The sequence below is a fragment of the Mobula hypostoma genome, chromosome 12 (assembly GCF_963921235.1).
Source record: "Mobula hypostoma chromosome 12, sMobHyp1.1, whole genome shotgun sequence".
In the NCBI taxonomy this organism is placed as follows: Eukaryota; Metazoa; Chordata; class Chondrichthyes; order Myliobatiformes; family Myliobatidae; genus Mobula; species Mobula hypostoma.
The window spans coordinates 52,644,006-52,660,655 of NC_086108.1; the positions used below are offsets into that span (position 1 = coordinate 52,644,006).

At 40.5% G+C, this 16,650-nt stretch overlaps 1 protein-coding gene across 10 annotated transcripts in view; it reads right to left on the reverse strand.

The window, feature by feature from the left end:
• Positions 1 to 16,650, reverse strand: part of dock7 (dedicator of cytokinesis 7) — a 192,555-nt gene that overhangs the window by 103,667 nt on the left and 72,238 nt on the right. For all 10 annotated transcript variants that reach the window (XM_063064097.1, XM_063064093.1, XM_063064095.1 and 7 more), the window contains exons 15-17: positions 11,054 to 11,171; positions 6,405 to 6,475; positions 1,155 to 1,293 (exon numbers count right to left, since the gene is read on the reverse strand). In XM_063064097.1, the coding sequence (XP_062920167.1) occupies positions 1,155 to 1,293; positions 6,405 to 6,475; positions 11,054 to 11,171 (328 nt within the window). The remainder of the gene's footprint in view (positions 1 to 1,154; positions 1,294 to 6,404; positions 6,476 to 11,053; positions 11,172 to 16,650) is intronic.

The following is a 16,650-nucleotide window of genomic DNA, read 5'->3' on the forward strand; positions in this document are numbered from 1 at the left end:
TGAGATGGGAGAGACTGTTCATACAACAACTGTTGCCTGGGTGCTTCACCAGTCGCGGATTTATGGGAGGGTGGCAAAGGGAAAGCCACTGTTGAAAAAAACTCACATGAAATCTCAGCCAGAGTTTGCCAGAAGGCATGTGGGAGACTCTGAAGGCAGCTGGAAGAAGGTTCTATGGTCTGATGAAATCAAAATTGAGCTTTTTGGCCATCAGACTAAATACTATGTTTGGTGTAAGCAAATCATCAAAAACACACCATCCCGACTATGAAGCGTGTGGTGGCTGCATTGTGTTGTGTGGATGCTTCACTGCAGCAGGCCCTGGAAGGCTTGTGAAAGTAGAGGGTAAAATGAATGCAGCAAAATACAGGGAAATCCTGGAGGAAAAGCTGATGCAGTCTGCAAGAGAACTGTGACTTGGGGGAAGATTTGTTTTCCAGCAAGACAATGACTTCAAACATAAAGCCAAAGCTACACAGGAATGGCTTAAAAACAACAAAGTTAATGCCCTGGAGTGGCCAAGTCAGAATCCAGACTTCAATCCAACTGAGAATTTGTGGCTGGACTTGAAAAGGGCACGATTCCCATACAATCTGACAGAGCAAGAGCAATTTTGTAAAGGAGAACAGGGGAAAAGTGTCCAGATGTGCAAAGCTGATACAGACCTATCCACACAAGGCTGTATTGCTGCCAAAGGTGTATCGACTAAATACTGATTTGAAGAGGGTGTATACTCATGCAATCAATTATTTTGTGATTTATGTTTGTAATTAATTTAGATCAGTTTGTAGAGATCTGTCTTCACTTTGACACGAAATAATTTTTTTCTGTTGATCAGTGTCAAAAAAGCCAAATTAAATCCACTGTGATTCAATGTTGTAATATAATACAGCATGAAAACTTCTGGGGGGGGGGGTGAACACTTTTTATAGGCACTGTAGGGTAATTTGCATTCGCTGCATGCCATTTCTTGTCAATCAAATAGTCTGCTTATACTCACTCACCACGCTCACGCAGAGGAATAAGAAATGATGAAGTATAAAAGCTTTAGAGCCTTTGCAGAGAATAGGTGTTGATCAAACAGTATTTGCATAGAGAGTGTTAATTTCCTTGAATTCTCTCTTTGAACCTGGAATAATCAGTTAAGATCATACCGTGTATCCAACCGGGGTTTCTAAGGGCGTGTTCTGTTTCTGCTGGCAGCTGACATGATAGAAGGTGAAGAGCAAATGATGGTGATCAGTCAGGTACGCAGGGAGTTTGATTTTAATCTCTTCATGAAAGTCAGGGGATCTAACAAAAGAAATAAATGCATTTCACATAAAATATTATTTACTCACATTAAGTTCCATGTGAAATGTATTATTAAACAATATCAGCAAGCTTCAGTAATTAAAGATGGTTCCACCATTCAATAGTTAATTCCTACTACCTCATCTGGTATTTGGTTGTAAATATTAGTTATATAATTAGTTCATCCCAGATATGCCCTATAATTGAATTAAAAGCCCACCAGACTGATAGGAAAATGTCCGCATCACTAATAACTACCAATTCATTCCTTGGAAAATATGTTTATATTCATGAAGCCTAGATCATAAGACCATAAGATATAGGAGCAAATCAGGCCATTTTGCCCATACAGTCTGCTCCGCAATTTCATCATGGCTGATCCATTTTTCATCCTTTCGAATTTTGTCCGCCTTTTACATTGCAACTCATCCTGTTGACTGCAATTTTGCCCTGTCAATAGCTTCTCCCCACTACACACTGCCTCTGTTTGTAAACCAGTTACCTCATCTTCAGCACTATCACTCCAGTTCCCATCTCCCTGCCAAATTAGTTTAACCTCCCCCCCCCCGAGCAACTCTCACCAACCTGCCTGCAAGGACATTGGACCCCCTCCGGTTCAGGTGTAATCCGTCCCTTCTGTACAGGTTGTACCTTCCCCTGAGGAGATCCCAATGATCCATAAGTCTGAAACCCTGCTCCCTGCACCAGTTCTTCAGCCACGCATTCACCTGCCAAACTGTCCTATTCTTACCCTTGTGGCACAGGCAGCAACAGAGATTACTACCCTGGAGGTTCTGTTTCTCAGCTTTCTACCTAGCTTCCCAAAATCTCTCTTCAGGTCCTCCTCACCTTGTCTACCTATGTCATTGGTACCCATATGCACCAAGACTTCTGGCTGCTCACCCTCACCCTTGAGAATGCCGTGGACCCGATCTGAGCTATCCCTGATCCTTGCACCAGGGAGGCAACATACCATCCGGGTAACTCTATCACACCCACAGAACTCGTCTCTGTTCCTCTGATGAAGGAATCTCCTCTCAACACTGCAGTCCTCTTCACCTCTCTGCTCTTCTGAGCCACAGCACCAGACACCTGGTCACTGTGGCTCCCCCCAGTAGGCTACCCACCCCCCCCCAATAGTATCTAAAGTTGTATACTTGTGATTGAGGGAAATGGCCCCAAGTGTACTCTGCATTAGCTGTGCATTTCCCTCCTTCTCCTGACAGTTACTCAGTTACCTATCTCCTACAATGTACCTCCCCGTAGCTCCTGTCTATCACTTCCTCATTCTCCCACGAGTCGAAGGTCACTGAGCTTCAGCTCTACTTCCTTAATGCGTTCTCTCAGGAGCTGCAGCTCAGCGCACCTGGTGCAGACGTGTTCATCTGGGAGACCTCCAGTCTCCCAGACTTCCCATATCCCACATACAGTACAAAACACTACCCCTGCAGCTGTTCTCATGACACTACTATGTCCTAACAGATAACGATGAACAAATTAAAACAGAAAGAGAGAAACCTACCAAATATTTAACCTTTCCCAAGCCTGATCTCTCCTAAGCCTGATGAGCCAAAGCCACTTTAAACACTGGCACACTCAAAAGAATGGCCACTCCATTTTATTGGCCCTTTCTAAGGAATCCTTCTTGCTGATTGGTTGCCCCTCAACTCAGAGAAACTGCCGTGAAGCTCTGCCTTTAAAATCTCGATCACCGTCCTGACTGAAAGCAATCTCTTTTCACACAGCCGTGACGTCAATATGATTTGATTGTAATGCATTCCACAGCTCAAAAAGCTGCACATCAATAAAGGTTTCACATTAAAATAGTCAGTCAGGGAAGCTGTTGGAAGAATCTCTGAGTTAAAGACTCTAAGAGGGAAGGAGGGTGAGACTGTAGACATCCCACCCTGTAAAAACTCACTTCAGGGAGGTAGCACCATCAATTTGCGGGAGACTTCCGGGAGAGGTGGGATGTCTGCAATAGAGTAGCTCCTTAGCAGCAGGCCAGCGAGTTTAAATAATGTTAGCTAAGCTAATGAACGAATGACACCTGATAAACTCACCTCAACACGTTTTCTACATTTTAACCCACCATGGGCAATAGAAAAGTCACTATTGTAAACAGTGCCGCGAGCAACACTGTCATTATTTTTGACCCTTATTAGGCAGGGATACACTTTAGTGTAGTCTGGGGTAACGTACGTTTTATATTTTTTTGGAGAACACTGCCATGGCGCACTCTCACTCACGCTCTCTCTCTTTCTCGTGGTCGCTCCAGCGCTTTCACTTGCTTTCTCTCTCGCTTGCATGCTCCCGCTTGCTTTCGCTCTCACTCTCGCGCTCTCTCTCTCTCCCGTGGTCGCTCTCACGCTCTCTCTTGCTTGCTTTCTCTCGCTTGCTCTCAAAAAAATTGATTTCTGTGATATTGTATATAATTTGCAGGCATCAGGGTGCCACTATTAATATGCGGGAGACTCCCGGAAGTTCCGGGAGGAGTGGGATGTCTGAGACTGGCAAAAATAATGCATTAATTGCTTGAAGTATTTACTGGTTTGTGCAACCCATTTTCATACTCATGAGCACTGGTACTGATTTTTTTTTTACAAATCAAAGCAGTTCTTTAATATGAAGTAAATTATAGTTGGTCTGTCAAAGGGCAAGTTTTCCAAGCACTGATATCACAGAGCCTCACTTAGAAAAGTTGCATATTACAGATTTGTAAACTTATTCCCCAAGATTCCATATTCATTTACAAATGGAGCATTGAAAGAATCTTGCAAACATTTCCAAGTATAAATTGGTAGAAGGGGAAGCTTCTTTCAGAAAATAAACCTATTAAAAATGTATAAGCATTCTGCAAAGAATTTATAGTCTTTAAAAACAACTGGAAAGAGAAACTAAATGATTTCACCATACTGTGAACTCAAAAGCACGACATGTCATTGACCATAACTACACAGAACTCATGCACTCTCTGGCATACTGTATAACTGGTGATGAAATCCTCAGTAAGTCACCTCAGTGATCAGCTATTTCACAGCCATGCTTATTCAATAACTAACACTTAGTTTTGCCATCAACCATTTCTGAATACTTTTTCAACCAAAGGAAAAACAATTCCATTATCGTATCTCACCCCAACACGTCTACTCTTGTTAAAGATCTCAATGTCACAATGCCAGATTTCACAATGAGATATAATTGATCAGTTATAGAGTACTGTAAATTTACTGTAAAGTTGTCTAAATTAACAATTTAAGATTTTGGTAGATATAATATTGAAAGAATTTTCATATACTAAAGCAAATACTCATTTTTATTCAACTATTTAAAATTGTATAAAAATATGTTCAAGCTCCGAGATCTTTAACAAGAGTAGACGATTCATGTTGGACCCAATAATTACTGACCACACATAAAACAAACCCATAGTTTACCCCACAGAATGCAGAGATCTAACATGTTTGATGAGGCTATGACAATGAAAAAAAATTGGAAAATGATTTATTCCTAAAAGAGAAATACAAATTTTAAAAAAGTTCTTGCAATAAAATAGAAAAAAATTCTGAAAAAACAGCAGCAAATGAGGAACCAGGAAGTGCCTCTGAAGAGCAAATCAAAGCTGATGTTTCAGGTTAACATAAAACAAACATAGAAAATAGGTGCAGAAGTAGGTCATTCGGCCCTTCGGCCCTTCAAGCCTGCACTGCCATTCAGTATGATCATGGCTGATCATCCAACTCAGAACCTGCCTTCTCTCCATCCCCTGATCCCTTTAGCCACAAGGGCCATATCTAACTCCCTCTTAAACATAGCCAGTGAACTGGCCTCAACTGTTTCCTGTGGCAGAGAATTCCACAGATTCACCACTCTCTGTGTGAAGAAGTTTTTCCTCATCTCAGTCCTAAAAGGCTTCCGCTTTATCCTCAGACTGTGACCCCTCATTCTGGACTTCTCCAACATCAGGAACAATCTTCCTGCATCTAGCCTGTCCAATCCCTTTAGAATTTTATACGTTTCAATAAGATCCCCCCTCAATCTTCTAAATTCCAGCCAGTATAAGCCTAGTTGATCCAGTCTTTCTTCATATGAAAGTCCTGCCATCCCAGGAATCAATCTGGTGAACCTTCTTTGTACTCCTTCTATGGCAAGAATGTCTTTCTTCAGATTAGGGGACCAAAACTGCACACAATACTCCAGGTGTGGTCTCACCAATGCCTTGTACAACTGTAGTAGTACCTCCCTGCTTCTGTACTCAAATCCTCTTGCTATGAATGCCAGCATACCATTCGCCTTTTTCACCGCCTGCTGTACCTGCATGCCCACTTTCAATGACTGGTGTACAATGACACCCAGGTCTCATTGCATCTCCCCTTTTCCTAATCAGCCACCATTCAGATAACAATCTGTTTTCCTGTTTTTGCCACATAACCTCACATTTATCCACATTAAATTGCATCTGCCATGAATTTGCCCACTCACCTAACCTATCCAAGTCACCCTGCATCCTCTTAGCATCCTCCTCACAGCTAACACTGCCGTCCAGCTTTGTGTCATCCGCAAACTTGGAGATGCTGCATTTAATTCCCTTGTCTAAGTCATTGATATATATTTATATATTAACATATATATTATATATATATATTTATATTGTGGAAATTCATAAATCAAACATGGTTACAGGGTGAGTGTTGTGGAAAGCAAACAAAATGTCTCTGATAGGTGGGGGCTGAATGGTACAAGTGGTGGTGGTGCCAGTTGAAAATGGGTTGGGAACAGTGGTTAATTGAAGTTGCATCAATAACAATGACCAGGCTATAACAGCATTTTCATAAAGACCCTTCTGGCTCACTACTGTCGTTCAGTCAGGATATCTGTCCTTATCCAGTCTGCCCTATTTGTGAGCGCATGGTTGATTCTTCCCTTTCTCTTCATTTGAACCCAATTCGAAATGGACAATTACGACAGCTTTACCAGTGGTGTCAACATAACTGTGAATATTTTTCAATCACTCGAAAGGTATCGTTTCTCTTTTTAGTCCTTATAAAATGAAAAACTAGGCTGAGCAAAAATATTTATGATAAGGCAAATAATTTATGACATTTTCTTACCTGTTGTGATATATAACCGCAGTATATGACTCTTTTGTAAATTCCGCACAACTTGATTTTCCAAAAATAACCTAAAAATGGGTAAGAATCATTTCCATCAATTATTGCAAGCCTTTGTTCAATGGTTGTAGTCTTACACAAGCAACTTTAGAAATGATCATGTTATCTAAGCCAACACTCAAAGAGCAGCATTGTTAGAGATGCTTCTCAGTAGGCATGGAAGACTCTACTTTCATCTAAATTAAAGTGAGATATGTCCAAACCATTGAGTTTGCTGAAGAATCATTTCCAATAATGTTTTGAAAATATTAGTTACCAGCCAAATTCCATGGAAGAGAAAGGCTTAAAACTGAAGACCCCTTTTTTTTCAAAAAAGAAAGCAGTTATGATTTACATCTCCATAAGATAAAAACTAATTGAAAGGAAAACAAGGGAGCCGGAAATGTGGGTCTAACTTCATTTTTACTTCGCGAGGTATATTGTGGTGGCGTGATCCACGTGCTATTTCATATTTTTACATATAATCCTTAGTGAATTATTTATAAGAACTAGAATGCTTAATCGAACAATATATTTACATTACTCAAATAGTACTGAAATATTAAATACACAATGCTCCTTGATTAGCTATACACTTCAACTCAATATAGAATGCAACTCAACTCAAATATGTAACATAATGCTATATTTTATATACACACACATACACACGCAATATATTATATAGTACAACTACTATACACATCCACAGCATAGTAAATTTTAAACTGTCCCATTCAGGCCTAAAGATTTATCGCTGTGGAGGCTTTGTAACTCTTGTGGGATAACGTCTTTCCTGACAAGGGGGTCACTCTGCTTGGCAGGTGAGAATTGTGGCTGTGGAACAATCTCAGGATCTGGGGCCTCCTCCGTCTGGTTATAAGAGTTGGCTCTGGGATGGCAGGAAGTGACTCTGACAGCTCTGAACACCTTTGTTCTCGACATAAAATGCTGGTGGAACACAGCAGGCCAGGCAGCATCTATAGGAAGTACAGTCAACGTTTCGGGCCGAGACCCTTCGTCAGGACTAACTGAAAGAAGAGATAGTAAGACAGTGGGAGGGGGAGGGGAGATCCAAAATGATAGGAGAAGACAGGAGGGGGAAGGATGAGGCTAAGAGCTGCAAAGTTGATTGGTAAAGGGGATACAGAGCTGGAGAAGGGGGAGGATCATGGGACGGGAGACCTAGGGAGAAAGAAAGGGGGAGGGGAGCCCAGAGGAAGATGGACAGCAGGCAAGGAGAGATTGTGAGAGGGACAGGCAGAAAAAAAGGAGGGAGGGGGAATAATAAATAAATAAATATGGGATGGGTAAGAAAGGAAGGAGGGGCATTAACGTAAGTTAGAGAAATCAATGTTCATGCCCATTCTGATATGTCAATCCACGGCCTCCTCTACTGTCAAGATGAAGCCACACTCAGGTTGCAGGAACAACACCTTATATTCTGTCTGGGTAGCCTCCAACCTGATGGCATGAACATTGATTGCATGATGGCATGATGGCCTTCATCAACCGTGGGGTTGAGTTTAAGAGCTGAGAGGTAATGTTGCAGCTATATAGGACCGCAGTCAGACCCCACTTGGGAGTACTGTGCACAGTTCTGGTCGCCTCACTATAGGAAGGACGTGGAAACCATAGGAACGGTGCAGAGGAGATTTACAAGGATGTTGTCTGAATTGGGGAGCATGCCTTATGAGAATAGGTTGAGTGAACTTGGCCTTTTCTCCTTAGAGTGACAGAGGATAAGAGGTAACTTGATAGAGGCGTACAAGATAATGAGAAGCATTGATCGTGTGGATAGTCAGAGGCTTTTCCCCAGGGCTGAATTGGCTAGCACGAGAGGGCATAGTTTTAAGGTGCTTGGAAGTAGCTACAGAGGAGATGTCAGAGATAAGTTTTTTTACACAGAGTGGTGAGTTCGTGGAATGGGCTGCCGGCGGCGGTGATGGAGGCAGAAATCATAGTCTTTTAAGAGAATCCTGGCTGACTACATGGAGCTTAGAAAAATAGAGGGCTATGGGTAAAGCCTAGGTAGTTCTAAGGTAGAGACATGTTCAGCACAGCTTTGTGGGCCGAAGGGCCTGTATTGTGCTGTATGTTTTCTATGATTCTATGTTTCATCTCCATCTGCAGGTAGGCCTCAGCTAAGTCCACTTTGCTAAAGTGTTTCCTTCTAGAAAGGTCTGTAAAGCTATCCTCTATCTTAAGCAGAGGGTACTGATCTACTTTAAGTACTAGGTTGATAGTGATCTTACAATCACCACAAATACTGGCAAACCCATCCTTCTTGGATACTCGGGCCATGGGTGTTGCCCAGAGACTCCATCAACCTTGGAAGGAATTCCTTCAGCCTCATTGCGATCTAGCTCACTGGCTACTTTATGACAGACGGTATAAGGAACTGGATGAGCCGGTTGTGAAACTTGGGGGTGGCATTTTCATTTAACACTATTTTACCCTTATGTGGTTGAGTTTTCCAATGTCATCCTTAAACACTGCCATGGCATCATCCAGTACCTTTCTTAATTTGCTTTCAGTTGACTCCAATGCAGGAGATGTGACATGCATATGATGGACAGATCTCCAATCAAGTTGTAGTTGTCTCAGACAAATATAACCCCACAATACTGGCCCTCCTGTTTTTACCATTTACAAGCTCAATGTGGCTTGTCGGTTGTTGCATTTCACTATTACACATGCCATACCCACAGGAGTTATCTTTTCTCCAGCATAAGTTCTTAGTTGGATATCTGCAGGTTTCAGTTCAGTATCTTTGAAATGCCTATCAAACTCATTTGAGAAATGACTAAAACAGCCGAGCCAGTGCCCAATTCCATTTTAATTAATTTGCTGTTCATTTCTAGTTAAGGCCATAATGCTTGACAATTGTTAGATTTCACATTATAAATCTCAAGGCTACTCAGTCCTTTGTCATTCTCATCATTATCAAATTTTTCATCACAGTATGCACATTAGTGCTCTTTTTGAAACTGTAACTTGACTTTTTATCTTTTTCTCTTCCCTGAGCAGTCCATTTAATCTTGTCTGCTCAATATGCTCTTTAATATGTCCTACTTTGTTGTGTTTTCTGCAAATTTCACCTTTAAACTTGCATTGGTGTGGCGTATGTGAGCTCCTGCTACAACTATAAACACAATTTATTTGACAGGCCAGTTCCTGTTTAGATGCTGCAATTTTATTCACACTCATTTTCATTCCAGACTGCAACACAATTCTGTCTGCTGTTTCCATTGATACAGATATTTCAACTGCTCTTTTAAACGTGAGTTGTGCTTCAGCTAGGAGCTGTTTTTGAATGCTTTCTTATAAGATTCCACAACCAAATTGATCTCTCAGTGCATCAATCAATAAGCCTATCACTGAACTGACAATTTCAGGCAATCTCTTTAATTTAGACACAAACGCTGAAATGGACTCCCCTTCCTTTTAATTCTGCTTATAAAACCTAAGGCATTCTGCAATCAACAATAACATCAGTTCTAAATGTTCCTGCATTACTTTCATGATATCAGCAAAGATCATTTATGCCTGGTTTGTTGGAGCGGTCAAACTTCTGAGCAAGCTGTACGGCCATTTCTGCTTTTTTAATTTATAATTATTATCACCCAGTACTCACTGCTTATGAATCCGTGAATCTGTCCATTATTTTTCTTTTTTTTAAAAAAAAAACACAAACGTCTCCTTTTCTGAAGACGTACACGCTGCGCTTTTTTTAAAAAAACTGGACAGGTAGGTAGTTGTCTTGGATTTGTTTAAAACTTCGTTGCCAGTGTTATGTTTTGTAACTCCAAAACATAAAATGAATTGAAAGGAAAGCAAGGGAGCCAGGAACATGAGTCTAACTTCATTCTTACTTTAAGCGAGGCACACACTTACGACGTGGTGGTGTGATGACATATGCCATTTACGTTCCTTTACATATAACCCATAATGAATTATTTCATCAGCAAAGAATGTTTAGATCAAACAATATATTTACAATATCACTCAAATGTTACTGAAATATTAAATACACACCAAAAACCTCTCTATCTCTGGTGCCAGCTCTAGAATACATTGGGGGAACTATTTTTCCATTGAATTCTCTCTGACACAACAAAGAGATACTGGTAATAGAGGCAGTGGAACACAGAGTATCAGTTTATCTTCCTTTGGTGGAAGAAAGGAAGAACTAAGTGTGCAATATTTATATTTTTTCCCACACCCACTTTCCTCTCAGCATTCTTCGGCCAGATTGCCAATTTATTGTGTGACCCACGTCAACAAGGAACTTCACTGAGACTGAGAAATCAGCCAGTACAGGTCAAACAGTGTATCCTCCCATGCAACAAGGCAATGAGCACAAATGATTCAACCGTCCTTCCATTTCTCTACTGACAAAATAAGAAGTCTGAAACACACAGGTGTCTCATTATTGCTGGTTCCCTTGGAACCTGGGCACTATCAGTCAGCCCAATTACATCAGCCAGTATCCCATTGGACATTTTATCCACAACATCCAAAACTGTACATGCATTCTTATTCAGTATTCCTCTTTAAATAAAACTGCATTTACATTTTACAATTAAATAAAGTAAGATTTACTTTACCTGCAGTGCATTGTTCTGATCTTCCCCAGACATAAACTGGACTTTCACGGTAATATTTCTAGCAGATCCTTGACGGTTTGCAAAATTAAGACTCTGCGGATACACGTACAGCAAATTCCTATGGAATTAAACAAAGTTAATGAGATGCAAGATCTTGTGTGAAAATTGAATATAGAGGGGTTTATGTATCAATAGCTAACTATGACGTTGGTAGGAACGGAGCAAGAAAGTGTACAGAAATTCCAATGCTATTTCAGATACAAGATCCAGTTGAATGTACAGGTAAAAGAAACCACAAGGGATAGTTTTATGCACTATAAGAGTCAGTTAAATCTAGCCCTGGGCTAAAATCACTGCTTTTCAGAAGAGAGCAACCTTGTTGTTTCAACATCCCACTCGGGTTTTAATGCAAGAAAACATTTAGAAAACTGGTTTCGCTCTTTTCAAGTCAACTCTTTCATGCTCAAAAACAAACAAAAAAAAACAAGTCAGGCAGCATCTATGGAGGGGAATAAACAGTCAACGTTTCGGGCCGAGACCCCTCATCAAGACTGGAAAGGAAGAAGACAGAAGTTAGAACAGAAGGTGGGGAAAGAGAAGGGGGTACAAACTAGCAGGTGATAGGTGAGAACAAGAAATGACAGCCTTACTAGCATTGTCCGTATAATATCACTAATTTTTAAAAATCACTATCACACTTATGGAATAATTCTCATTTTTAGTCATTATAAAGTAAACAAATGTATTTATACTGGGTGAAGCTACTTACAATAAGACAAATAATTTATGACATTTTCTTACCTGCTATCGTATATAACTACAGTATACCCAATTTACTAACCTCCCCTTCACCTGATCTCATCTACCAGCTTGTACATCTTCTCCTCTCCCCACCTTCTTCTGGCCTTTACCCCCTTCCAGTCTTGATGAGGCACTTGGCCTAAACCGTCCACTGTTAATGTATGCTATCTCACTTGCTGAGTTCTACCAGTATTTTGTGTGTGTTGTTCAAGATTCTCCTGTGTTTATGATGTGCAGGAATTCAAAATGGTTGCTTTTGCATTGACATTTTAAACAGCCTTGTATTTTACACGTGAAAAGTAGTTAATCCTTAATCTGCTCAATAATTATTAGACCTGTGTTCCTGTGGCACACCACCTCCCATCAACTCACTCACCCACAGAGATGGCCACTACTCTTGTGCAGTTTTCCCCACAAAGAAAGCCAACGTATCACAAGCTTAACAAAAATAAAAAAGTATTATATTTTTGAAAGTATACTTTTGGTATTTTCATTTGTTCCAATCTACAGCAGTCTGTGAGACGTTTAAACGTCTGTGAAAATTCACTGACACAGCTGATTGGTTACCTAGCTCAATGGCTCATTACTGGGAGTCAGAGGTCCCTTAGAACTGTACAAGATAGCATGCACCATTAGAAATAGGAATGTTGACACCATAGAGATCATTAAATCGTGGCACATTTCTCCGAGGTCTATACTACCGACAATAAAATCTGGCCATCAGCTCATCTCAGGCAATGCGAGAGCAACAATAGTGTAAATGGCCTCAGTGTCCCTTGCTCAGAAGGTGTGTGGATGTTTTGAGAATAGAATCTGAATTGCCAGAGATGAGAAGCCTTAGGGTGAAGACTCGTATTTGAAGAGATAGTAGGGCCTTGAATATCAATAAAACCGCTTTCAAATGGAATGCTGCATTTCGATGACAGGCAGTTGGTGAGGTCGCTCTTGTACCAAAGCCACAAGCATCAGGCACTGAAAATTTAAAAAGTATTTAAGACAGATAAATATGGAGCAAATCAATTCCTGTGAATATTTAAGAAAACTGTAATTAAGGCTTTAAACTTAAAGTATCCTGAAATAAAGTCTAAAGTTGGGCAGGAGGAGAAGATGGCAGCGTGACGCAGCGTGCACAGCTCTCCGGTGAAATGATATCGTATCTGTTAAATAGGGGCCGTGGACAATTCTGATTTGATGGAGACAGACGTGAAAGCACAGAGGAGCATCTGGAGAAATTTCTGAAATGCCGGTTCACTGCCGCTACTACTGTGCAATCGAGAATCTCCAGAGGGAAGGCCCCAAAATCCCCGGCTTTGCCTGCTGCTGGCGACCAAGGCTGAGATCGAAGCGTTCGGATAGAGATGGTGCTCGGTACTCGGTGTCAGAGGGCTGATCAGAGCTCGAAGTTTTCGGATGACTCAGAGTCGGACTGTGGACGGGCATGGTAGGGAGAGTTTTCTTCCTTCTCCCGTCTGCGTGAGATGTGGGACTTTTGAGAGACTTTGAACTTTTTTACTGTGCCATGGCCTGTTCTTCCTCAAGTTATGGTATTGTTGCACTGTTGTAACTATATGTTATAATTATGTGGTTTTTGTTAGTTTTTCAGTCTTGGTCTATGTTGTGTTTCTGTGATATCATACCGGAGGAATATTGTATCATTTCTTAATGCATGCATTACTAAATGACAATAAAATAGGACTGCGTGTCCTCATAATCTAATCTAATCTCATCTCATCTAAATTTAGGCAAACATTCCTAAACAGCAATACAAACATATTGTGAAAAAAACTGCAGATGCTGGAAATCTGAAATAATTATTGCAGATGCTGGAAAGACTGAGCTAATAAGGTAGTAACTGAGGAAAGAGAAACAGCTATTTCAGACGTGGGCCTCTTCAAAGAGTTCTGAATGGTATTGCAGTTGAGACATTAACTCTTTCTCTATCTACAGATACTGCCTGATCTGCTGAGTTTACAGACACATGCATTTAAAATGGATGACTGCTAAAATTCCCTTAGACCCTCTGACACTCCTACTTTGCTGAATCTTTCTTAATAGTTGTCAGCAGTCAACTGGATGAAATATATTTAAAGACCAGATATATAATCTTTTAATTCTAGCTTCAGATTCACCTATGAAACATTGATAAGTAACTGCAACAGCCCAAGATTGTTAATGAATAACGGGAATAGCAACATCACACAAAAAAAAACAGCTTCCTGCATGAAGTTAAATGAACTATACAGTAGGAAAACAGGGTCAGTGCTAGTGTATCATTGAGAAAGGGTTAAAATATACTCACATTAACATAAATTACAAACAGTATACAATTAGCACCTCTCACAGTACTTGTAACAGTCTCCATATCTGCAGTTCCATATAGTCTTCAAATACGGTATGGTATATTCAATATGGCGTATCACATTGGGTCATGTATCTGCCAGACAACATAGGCTGTGCACAAGAAATTAGGCTTGAATGCAGGAAGAAGATCATCACCTTAGGCCACTCAAATAACCATGGGATTAACTTGAGGAGATTGTTAGAAAGAGCTACTAGGACTGCATGGGCATTTACTCACTGTAAAAAGCATTCTATAGTTTTATTTAGAGAATAAGTAGTGATGATCCCTCCTGGTCTCCAGCACAATCTGAAAAGAAGGAGGCAACTAGAGGGAAGCCAACTCGTTAGGGGAGGCAGAATGAAAAGCCTCTTTCCACCAGCATGTCAAGATAGCACTCTGACATCTGTAAGTTGCTCTTAAAGTCACTAACAACGCTGGCCTGGTTCCACTGATTTTCTTATGAGAACATTTTGCAACTCTATTGCCATTCCTCCTTCATAACGTTAGAGCTGTTCACAAAACAGCATTTCTTCTCCACAGCTCAATTCTACACTGGAGAGAACTCAGGAAGGTAGCTCCTCAGCTCCCAGCTCTATGGCAAAGAGGGATGACTAAGTGTCCTCACAGATCTCCACTACTCTGAATTAGGATCAAAGAAAACACTCCCAAAATCCAATGTGAAACACATCCAAATATTTAACATTGCCATCATTCTTGTTGTTGATGATCTCAAAATCTGCCTCAGCTATATTATGAATATAAAGGGCTATCACCCACAATGACAAACGTTTCTATAATGAATACACACGGCTTAATGATTCACCCTTATAGATTCCCTTAACTACAAGGGATTTATAAACAGTAAATATTTTTGCCTATATTCATTTATTCATTCTCTCTCTCTCATGAGATCAGTCTGACCAGACAGCATTATAAGACCATTAGACATAAGAGCAGAATAGAGCCATTCGGCCCATCGAGTCAGCTCCGTCATTCCATCAAGGCTGCTTTATTACCCTCTCAACCCCATTCTTCTGTCCTCTCCACATAAGCTTTGACACCATGATTAATCAAGGAACCAGTAACCTCTGCCTTATATATACCCAATGATTTGGCCCGCACAGCTGTCTGCAGCAATGAATTTCACAGATTCACCACTCTGGCTAAAGAAATGGTTCCTCATTGTTTGTTCTAAATGAATGTACCTCTATTCTGAGGCTGTGCCTCTAGTCCTAGACTCACCAAGTATTGGAAACATATTCTCCACATCCACTTTATCAAGGCCTTTCAATATTCACTACGCTTCAATGAGATCCCCCCCGCCAATTCATTTATTCAATGATATTCATCAACAGCTACTGGCAGTGAACATCTCTAATTCAAAAGATGCTGGTGGAGCTTCAAACAATTAAGTTTAAGCTCAGATGGTCTCCAAGAGCCCTGATGTTGAGTGGGAATGTGAGAGACCATGCAATTAGTGCTAACCGAACGTTTTAAAAATTGGACAATGTCCATACATAGAATGGTGTGGAAATTATATGCAGTAACATCCCCTCCCTTGCCACCTATAAGCCCTCTAAGATATCACTGACTTTTCCTTTACAAGTAATTTCTTCAATAATTCCAAATCCCCTTATTCAACTTTGAGATACCTGAAATTGCTGAATTTGATATTAAATCCTAAAGATTGCATCATGCTCAGACAAAAGATGAAGTGCTGCCTTTCAAGCTTGCATTGGGCCTTGATGGAAAAGTGCTTTTGGAGGAAGGGGGAGTGTGGAGGGGAATTTGATGTTGGAACTTGTTAAGATGGTAGAGATTACAAAGGTTATACAGACGTAGATATTAGACATAGACAATGTAACTTGGGTGTGACTCACATGGTAAAATAACGTTGTAGCACTCATCATCTAAAATCAGATATGAAAAATGGTAATGAATGCCAGTGAAGGCAAGAACAGTGGAATTCTATCTCTGTTCTGTCCAGAGTAAAGAAGGTTACAGGCATAGGATATACAGGTTGACCACCGATTTTCCGGAAGCTGATGGTTCAGCACCTCTTCTAATTTAGGTGAAATTATGAGGCCAAGTATCACTCACTTTTCAGGAAACACCAGTTAGATGAGGTGAATGCTGGCAATTCTGTACAAACATTCATTAAAGAGTTCAACATGAAGGACGTTCTTTGTTTCATTGCTTGAAGGTGGGAGAAGGTAGAACCCTCAACACTAAAGAATGATCAGGATAAGTTGTGGCCTGGCTTGATGTCTGATAATGTGCCTGAAGAAAACCTTCACGATGACTTTACAGGATTTCATGTACCAAAGGAGAAAGAAATTGTTCATGATTTGCTTGCGTATGCAAAAAGTGCTACAGAACTTGCTTTCAAAGATATAGCAAGTAGTCTTAACGAAGAAAATCTAGGTGAGTAGATGATAGTCCACGATGAAACACC